The 9,503-nt window shown below is 35.6% G+C and overlaps 1 protein-coding gene across 1 annotated transcript; it reads right to left on the bottom strand.

Annotated features, from left to right (window-relative positions):
- Window positions 1-4,340: 4,340 nt before the first annotated feature.
- LOC126654599 (probable mitochondrial adenine nucleotide transporter BTL3) lies at window positions 4,341-8,544 on the bottom strand. The gene is made up of 4 exons (XM_050348514.1): window positions 7,735-8,544; window positions 6,993-7,296; window positions 5,472-5,939; window positions 4,341-4,630 (listed from the first exon to the last, which is right to left on the bottom strand). Exons 1-4 carry the CDS (start codon window positions 8,166-8,168, stop codon window positions 4,562-4,564), a joined length of 1,275 nt encoding a protein of 424 aa, XP_050204471.1. The 5' UTR covers window positions 8,169-8,544; the 3' UTR covers window positions 4,341-4,561.
- Between the last annotated feature and the right edge of the window lie 959 nt (window positions 8,545-9,503).

A 9,503-nucleotide genomic window follows, 5' to 3' on the forward strand; every position in this document is an offset into this window, starting at 1 on the left:
ATGTGGAATTTAATATCGTATTCCAATTCTAAAGTTGGAATTAGAATTAAAAGGAAAAATGTCAAGAAAAGTCCCAAACTAGAGTTCAGGGACTAAAGTGGTAATTTAACAAGTTAAGTCCCGAAAAGGGAAATTATTTCGCCAAGGTCCGCGAAATGTTTTATAGTAATAGTGGTGAAAATTTCGGGTCAATCAGAGACCTTTTAAAATTTGGACGCGGATGCATTTGGACTAAATTGGAACTTTTGAAAAGTTCAAGGACCAAAGTGCAAACTAGCCAATTAAATCTTGAGAATAGTAATTAAAAGATTATAGATGGGAAAATATTAATATTGAGATTCGTATTGTTTATCGAATATAAATAATCTGTATAGTTATGATTGAAGAGTTAATCGATTTAGTTATGGACTAAATCGAACAAAAGAAAAGTTTAAAGGTTAATTTGTAACAGATAAAGAGAACAACTACTAAAATGGGATTTTAACCATGATATATAAAGTTAATGATAGGAATCAGATGAAAGAAGAATCCTCCAGAAGCTCTCATCTCTTTCTCGTTTCATTCATCGATCGTTACCGTCGTTCGCTCGCCGTTTTGCCGTTCGACGTCTGTTTCAGACAATTTTTGCGGCAATCTCTTCAGAATTGGACGCTCTATCAATCCTAAACATCATATCAAGGTAATATTTCTGATTTGGGTGTTAAAATCAAAAGATACGGGCTGTTTCGATGAAAAACGCTACGTTCGAATCGAAACGCCGAAAACATGTCGTTTTTCATCATTTTCGTATGGATTCTTGATGAGTTTTGAGTCTAGATGGATTGGGTATGTGATATAAGGATTTTATAGTGATTTGGGGCCTCGAAAACGGTCCAGATTCATCAAAAACGTCGTGGGCACGACGTGCACCACAAGGGTGCACGACGTGCACCACCAGGGGTGCACGACGTGCACAAGGAAGGGCACGACGTGCCCTTCATGAAAAATGAGGGGCACGACGTGCCAAGCTAGCACGACATGCCCTACTTCGATCGTGACCTCCGGGAGCGAAAAATAGCTTCCGAAAGCATGAAATGGACATGGAACTTGACATTTTGAGCTAGGCTTTTGGAATAAACATATTAAGCAAGACTTAATTGATTAGTTGAACACCAATGATGGTATTAACCAAGCGTAAGAATGAGATTTGGTAATAGATATCAAGAGAGATACGCTTAGAACGCGACGGCTTATGTTTTGCGCTTTTGGTCATGTTTAGTGGTTAGAATAATTGTTAGAATAGATTCTTTAAGTATAAGTTTTAATGATAGAATCCTATGATAGATTTGACGGGCTATCGAGCTACGAGTATGACGAACCAAGGAGCTCGGCAAAGATTGACGGGCCAGTCTCTTGGAGCTTACGTTCGGATATAAGGAATAGCGGTCATTGTGAGTGGCAATTTACTTTCGCGTATTATTATTATTAAAGTTATTTTTATATATTATGAATATTATTATCATACATCGCATTTATATGATTTGCTCGTATAAGATGTTATGTTCGATGAATTTGATTATATGAATGCTGTTGTATTCATTGTTTTGAATACGAGTATCTAGTGTGCGATCCGAAGAAACCAACTACCTATTGGGTGTCAATAGGCTGTGTGATCACCAGTATTTGAGTCAGTCAAGCGTGTCTAGATTGTCTACGAGATTACGAAATGCGCATACGATATGAATGCGATACGAGTGAGAACTCGGTTACGGTGTAACCTGAGCCCCGTATCTAGTGGGTTGGACCCACCCGTGAGTTGGACTCACACTTTGAGATTAAGAGATTGGTCGCTGCTGACGCGGTTGAGTGTGAACACTCCCGGGTCGGACCATTTGGATCAGTTTGATTTGAATATTCAGAATAAGATAAATTAAGAGTTTAAGATTAGGGTTTCGGTCGGATCTGCTATTTACGAATATTATGTTATTTTCATATTATATTGAAATAGATATATATATATATATATGTTTGAGTATGCGATGTGTATTTTCATAATACCGATAATAAATTGCATACTCACTCAGTATTTTCCCAAATACTGACCCCTCACTCTGATGTTTTCAGGTAGCCGGAGTCGGATCAGACAAACCATCTCCATTGTTCCAGAAGTCATTGGACTTGCACAAGTATGAGTTTCTAGAGCTGCAGTGGTCAGTAGGTGTCTATATAAGATGGATGAATTGATTTCAAATAATTAGTTTTGAATGTAAACTCCAATGTGATATTTTAATATCTAACATTAGATTATTTAAAAGAGTTTTCTGAAAACGTTTTATGTACAATATTATATTTTTAAATGCGAAAAATTATTAGTGGTTTTAGGCTTGCTACGGGTTTTGGAGCTATCACTCCCATTCCCTAACGTCGGTCTCGGCTTAATAATTTGGGTCGTGACACCAACTTTCCTACCAACATTAACCATCTCCCTTAAAAAGGAATTATTCGTGGATTGGCCACATAAGACAATTCCAAACCAAGCAACTCATTGCTTGTGGCAAGCCTTATTCACGGGGCTTGTTGAACAATTACTAAATGCGTCAATAATCATATTGTGAAAACCGATAAATCACTGAAACCTGGGGGCTAATCCAACACAATTTCGGACCTAAAAATAGAGATCACGTTGAGAAGGAACGCTAGGTAGGGTTTTTTGGGCGCTTGCTCCGACGTTCAAGTAAGTATTTAGTAAAGGCTATAAGTAAAGTAAGAAGAGTGATCATTGAGATTATAAAGAGAGTACTTTAGGATTTAGGATAAAATGGTTTATATAATATACTTCCTCTTCTTTACTCCAATTTTCTTTCAATCTTTCCCACAAATTCTAGAATAATGCCTTCTAGAACTACAAAAACACAAACAAATCCTACATCGCTAAAGAAAGAGAGCGACGAGGATAAAGCCTATAATAATAGTCTCGCTCCCTGATATTGGACACGTATATTTATTACTCACATAAATACCATGCTGACTTCAGCATCAGAAAGAACTAGGAGCTCAAAGCCCAGAGTTCCCTTTTTTAGCCGTTTTCCGTATCTGTCTTCTATTGGAGACCTGACTTACTCATAATCTATTTGCAAATCCACTAGAGATTGTACTCAAGCTTCTCTCCGGATCCATCATTTGGCACCGTCTATGAAAACACCGTTTTCGATTAAAAAAAATTAGTGGTTGGATCCCAGAATAATGGAAACTAAGAAAAACCACCAAACCCATCAACCAAAGAAAAAGTCTCGCTGCCCAAGATGTTTGAGAAACGTCGGAAGATAGTTCTTTCATGCCGGTGGCCCCACCACAAAAGGCGAGGTCATCACTTATCCACTTCCAAGGATTTGGAACGGGTAATTTTATCAGGGGAGAAAGCTTTGACTCAACCCTACAGGAAGTGATCAACTAGACTATCAATGGTGCACTCAGGCAATTTCGAACGGACATAGCCACAGTAATCGAGGAAGCCACCAACACGCTAAGGTACATGACTCCAACAAAAAAAAAACAGAAAAAACCAAGAAGAGGAAGTGAGAGAAGAAGAAATCACCAGTGACGAAAATAATAGACCAACGGGAGAATACAAGGATACAGACTGACAACGAGTGAAACGAGCAATAATCTACCAAGCGAACGCAGAAAAGAAATGAGTTAAAACCCCACTAAGACCAATAAGGAGAAGACAATCGAAGATAGAAACAGAAGGAGTCGACTTGATAGAAGTGCATATGTTAATAACGGAGGCAATACAGTCTGTAACAGATAGCAAAGCAAGAGAACACATAAATACTAGAAGTTTAACACGAGGAAAATCATCATTGGCAACAAGCATCCTATCTAGAAATTAACTGAAAGGTTTAAAATACCGAACTTTGAAAACTTTGATTAGAACCATATATATGGGAATCACATAACCGAATTCTATAATAAAATGGTCCTCGTAGACATTACTAATGATGCCATACTATGCAAGACTTTACTAATAAATTAAATTAATTATGTTTAATTTTGATCAATTAGAATTTAAATTAGGGATTTAATTAGGATTATAATTTTTATTAGAGTTAATTAGAATTAATTAGGGTTAATTTTAAGTATCTCACTATCTTTTTTTATCAAAGAGGTGAAAATTAAACATGTTTACTTGAAAATAACTTTTTTAATCTCGTATGCCAAGTTAAAGGGGCGAATGATCCTTTGTTCATTCATATAATAATAAATTTTCATTAACATTATGTCCATTTTCAATTCACATTAAAAAATTAGCGAAGAGTTGTCATCTATCAATGTTATAAACAAGGATGCACTTGTTAGAATAGGTCAAAATCTTCTATATTTAATTAAAACATATATTATTAACAAGCTAATACTTTTTGTAAAAGGCAATATCAAGATTTTATTCCAATAATTAAAAAAAAAAATCTTAAAGGCTAAGGTGACTATCTACCCAAACACGAGGGGCATATATGGACTTTTATCCCGGATCACACCTAAATCTCATCAGGGAGTGGTAACTATTGACACAAATAAATGTGTATTACTCAACTTTGAGCATTACCTTCATTAACTCGTATATCAAGTAACTTATAGCAGCTGATGGTAAAACCTGTAAGAAAATACAAATGTTTTGCACAAGTTAGAAACTTAAAGTAGTATGTTCAACTATTTAATGGAACAAGCACTACAAACAAACAGTGCTTTAAAGAAAAAAAGCACTACTAGTAGTAGTATGCACATACTATGTACATTGTAGTATATGGGTTGTTTTGCTGTTCCTAGAGTTCTTTGAAGGTTACAATCACACTGATCCATACGCATACACACCCAAACTGTAGCTTGGACCTAATGCGGGTATTATTAAATTACCGGCAGTGGGGTTATTTTCATTTATGGTCCAACCTTTTAAAAACATTAGTTTTGAACTGATTTCGATAAGTACATTTCAATTGTATCTAACTTATCAATTTTTTTCAAAAAAATGCCAAACCTTTTCAATTTTTTTTCATTTAAGATCAAAACTTTTTAGTTTTTGTTTGATAAGTACTTTTTAATTGAAAAAAGGTTTAATTTGGTCATAAATGAAAGCCATCAAAAAGGTTTGACCTTTTTTTTTTTAATATATATGCCTAGTTGGCTATAATTGAAATGTTCGTATCGAAATTAAGCTACACTTGGCGTTTTTGAAAGGTTGTTATATAACGGAAAAAATCGAAAAGGTTGAGTTCCGAAACTGCATTGTTTACAACTTAATGGATAATATTGCCAATATGTTGATTTCTAGTGGAGACAATGATATGCCGTAATGACTAGACCTTAATCATTCAATGACATCAATCACAAAATTCAATAGTTAAGCTTAGGGGCTATCTAAAATTCGGTAAATAGAATCCCGGGGATCTCTTTAGTGAAATAGAATATTCAAGTACTAAAAAATGAATGCTCCGTACCTGCAATAAGCTGGGAGCTAATCCTGCATAAAGAGCAGGTACGCCTCCTTGTTCAACTATCTTGAGACCCGTTGCCAATGCATTCATCTTTGTTGCTCGGACTTGCATTTGAAGGTGTCTCCTCACAACTTCAAATGGATATGTTGCAGCTTCAGAGCAACAACCAGCAATAGCTCCATAAAGCAACGTTCTAATGGGACCCAACTCCATTTGTTCCAATGCGTTTCGTTCCTGGCCTTTTTGTTTCATGTTTTCAATTCTCTTCTTCCCTTCTGGTGAATGGAGATATGCTGACTTTAAAATATCATAAACCCCGTAGAAAACTGCACCAGAAGGTGCCATGCTCACTATTGAGGGTACCAAACCCTTATAAAGAGAAAAGAACCCTTCAGTCTGGATCATGTGGCCAAAAGTTCCAATTAAACCACCAAGAGCTTCCCCACCAGGTGCAACCATCTTAGTCCTTATCTGTAAAGAGTATTAACTGATCAATAGATTGTCGACCCACATGTAACATAAAAAACCTCACAGAACTAAACTAAAATTTGACGAAGTACGAATATTTCCAGAGCAGTATGATACAAATTCTAACTCAATGAAACCAAAGCATCAATCTACATGGGCGAATAGATGGTCGAGTTTTGATGTTTTAGGTTCAACCTGCCCGCACGACTGATGCATATGGCTTCTAGGTGATTAAATGCAACGCAGTCGCATATTAATAAGATATAAATCAAAGTGAAGGAAATTTTGCTTCTTAACGGCAGTTAGATTCATATGGAAAATATATACAAAATCATCCTTGTGCAGCAATAAAACAGGTGTCATGGACCATTGAAACCGACTCATTTCCTACTAATATGAGTAGACTTTATCTATAAATTATGGAATAAAAATAGTCAAGTTAGGCCCACCTCCATGAATTCAAAATCATGCACCAAGGGCCACAGTGAATAAGTTTGAGTGTGGGACCTAGAAAGATGCTAATATTAAATGAATGAAATAGGATAGGTGGGGAGCAGTGAGGATGGGCCTCTTCCTAGATATAAATCTGCCTTATAATTGGACAGTGCCAAGAAGAATTTAAGAACTCAGAATCACTGTTTGAACTGTTGAATGTTCGAACAAAATCCCATATTTATAGTTTATGTAGACAAATGGTCGGCACATTGAGCAACAGCTAAAATCCTACTCTCAAGATCAAGTTAACCAAAAGCAACTAGCCAGAATTAACATTCAAGTTGCATCAGCACAAACAAAATTGAGGATCAAGAACCGATGCAGCCACATTATGCAACAAATACTAAGCAGCAAGAGCCCATTATTCAATGAAATCACTTGAATTTCCTATGTGTACCAAATGCATAGTGCATGTCAATTACTACACAACAGTTAGCAGCATATATAATAAAAGAAACATAAAAATTACTCAACATAATAGAATTTAAACTTCCGAAAAGAAATTAAATATAAAATCAAGTGATGTAACCGAAAAATGTGCGAGTCTAAGTTGGTACATACAGTGTCCAATGGCAAGCACAGTAAGGTAGCCGTAATTCCAGCTGCAGCACCAGCTACAAACCTCTCAAAATTAGTGCTTTCCTCATTCTTAGACCATTTCAACAACTGTTTTCTGTAAGTATCAAAAGCGTAGAAGTTGATAGATTTAAACGGCGCAGTGCGAAGAATATTTAGTAAATTCCCTTTCCAAAAACCTTTAGCCCCTTCCGCTGCAGCAATCGTCTTGAATAGCTCCACCAAATTCTTCTGCTCGCCACGAAGTACATACTCGAGCTTCAGTCTTTCCAGAGGCGCTAGACAAGTTCTGTTTCAACCAAAAAAATATATTTATTTCAACTGAATATTAACTCATAAACTATAAGTTTATCACTAAAAAAATCATAATTTTGAACTCTTGCTGTAATTGTTCTTGCATTAATATTCATAGAATTTGTAGTAGCATCAAGCATGATTTTGTTTTGTTCAGAGATAAAAATCTGATTGAATAAAATTTAAATTGAATGGAACTTAATTTTGCAAATTTGAAACACTTATGCACAGTAATTTCTACATGAACAAAACATAAGCTGATAAGCAAACACTTTCACGTAAAAGAGTATTAAAATTTGTAGGTCACTGAATTTTGACTTAATTACAAAATGGATACTATACTTTATTTTGTTTCTTTTCAACACAAATTCAAATGCTAGACAATGAATACGAACAGATATTAACAAACTGATTTTCAGAATAGAATAATTACCTTGCAACCACCGTAGCAATAGCGCCGGCGGAGAGATGTTTTGTCGTATTAAGAGCACCAGATCGTGATCTTTTAACTTTGACTTTCTCCTCCGCGAAAACCGCCGCGGCATTTTCTTCTTCCACTTCAACTTCGCCGTCTCCTTCTTCTTCTTTTAACGACAAGCTCACTGATAAAAACAGGCCTGGCTTACATCTTCTCTTTACGCGACCTCCATTGTTATTGAAACTTAATAACAAAGATTTTGGCGGCGAAAAACTAGTCAGCTTAGTTTTAGCGGTTAATGAAATCAAAGACGACGAAGAAGAAGGAGAAACGGTTATATGATCGAGGAACAAACCTCCGATGATCAGAGACTGATCGGAAGTTAGAGATTTGCTATTTTTATTGTTATTGACTAAAGTGGAGAAGAAGACGAGATCGCGTCCGTACATTTTCCGAAATCCAAAACGACGACGTAGAAGCAGCGGTGGAGAATGAAACGCGAACAGGAATAATATTAAGAAGAATTGAAGAAGCTTGAAGTAGAAGAGAGAATAATTACAAAGGAATATATAAAGAGAGTGTTTGTTTGCGGTTGGCGGTGGCGGAATGACAGTGACAAGGGGAATATCGGAGCAGCTACGGCGGTTGTTGCGGTGGTGGATGGAAATGGAATATTTGGTTAGCTTGGGTTGCACCGCCGTAGAAGGGTCGCATTGGTTTGATCGATGGGTTAAATAAAAGAATATTTTGGTTATAATAATGTTTGGGTTGGGCTGACTATTTTGACATGGGATGGGAGTGTACTTGTTGAGACCTTGACCTGATTATAATTCCCTTAACAAAGGAAATGAAATTTACATGTTTTTAACGGACACACTACCTGAAAATGACAAAATACCTGCCGGTCCCTTTTATCTAAATATATACCTTATTTCATCATAATTTAAAGGCAAAAGATATATAAAAAATTTGTAGTTTCTCCAAAAGGATAGACCAACTCTTAATTGTGCCCACTCTTAATTGTTTTTGGGCACAATTAAATCTTGCGATTTCTAAATTGAACGATTAAATCTCGCGATTTCTAAATTGAACAATTAAAACTCTAGTAATTTTAAAATCGGACAAATTAATCCTTATGTTAAATATGACAGTTAACAGAATCGGATTTATTAGAAAATAAAAATAAAAAATAACATTAATATTTTCAATAATTTTAAAATTAAACCCTTTAAAATTTTAAATTATAAACCTAAATGCACTTTTACCTTTTTAATAATTTTATTTTATTAAAGTAAATTTTCTTCAAGGACATGCTCCTCTACCGGCCAATAGGGGGACATCAGACGAAGACGGCTTCATCTCCTCTTCGTCTGAGACGAACTCGACGAACTAGACGAAGAGCCTTCATTTGGTTCGTCTTCGTTTGTTCATTGAGAATAGACGGCTTCATTTGTTATCTGAGAACATAAGACTTCGATATGTTTCTGAGATAGGTCTGGTGGTCTGTTATTTGAGATCAAACTCTCTGATCTGTTCTCTAAGAACAAACTGATAAGTAGTGGTTTCCGGATAAGGGCTAGCGGTAGTTTGTTGTAGGGGGAGGGCCGACGACAGTTTTCGAAAAGACCAGCAGTTATTAGAATAGGTTTCAATTACATTAAATTTGGTTTAATTAGATTTTATTTAATGCAATTAGATTTAATCGGGTTTTCATTAATTTAAATATGCTTATTAGGTTTTATTGATTGGATTTCGATTGATTTAATTATATTTAATTAATTAGA

Source organism: Mercurialis annua, linkage group LG7 (genome assembly GCF_937616625.2).
Source record: "Mercurialis annua linkage group LG7, ddMerAnnu1.2, whole genome shotgun sequence".
In the NCBI taxonomy this organism is placed as follows: Eukaryota; Viridiplantae; Streptophyta; class Magnoliopsida; order Malpighiales; family Euphorbiaceae; genus Mercurialis; species Mercurialis annua.

Bases quoted from the DNA above. Each gene is read 5' to 3' on its own strand.
- LOC126654599 (XM_050348514.1), bottom strand. From the start codon at position 8,168: ATGTACGGACGCGATCTCGTCTTCTTCTCCACTTTAGTCAATAACAAT. The intron at 5,940-6,992 runs GTATGTACCAAC...TACTCTTTACAG, and splicing joins TGTGCTTGCCATTGGACACT to ATAAGGACTAAGATGGTTGC. The intron at 4,631-5,471 runs GTACGGAGCATT...ATTTTCTTACAG, and splicing joins TAGCTCCCAGCTTATTGCAG to GTTTTACCATCAGCTGCTAT.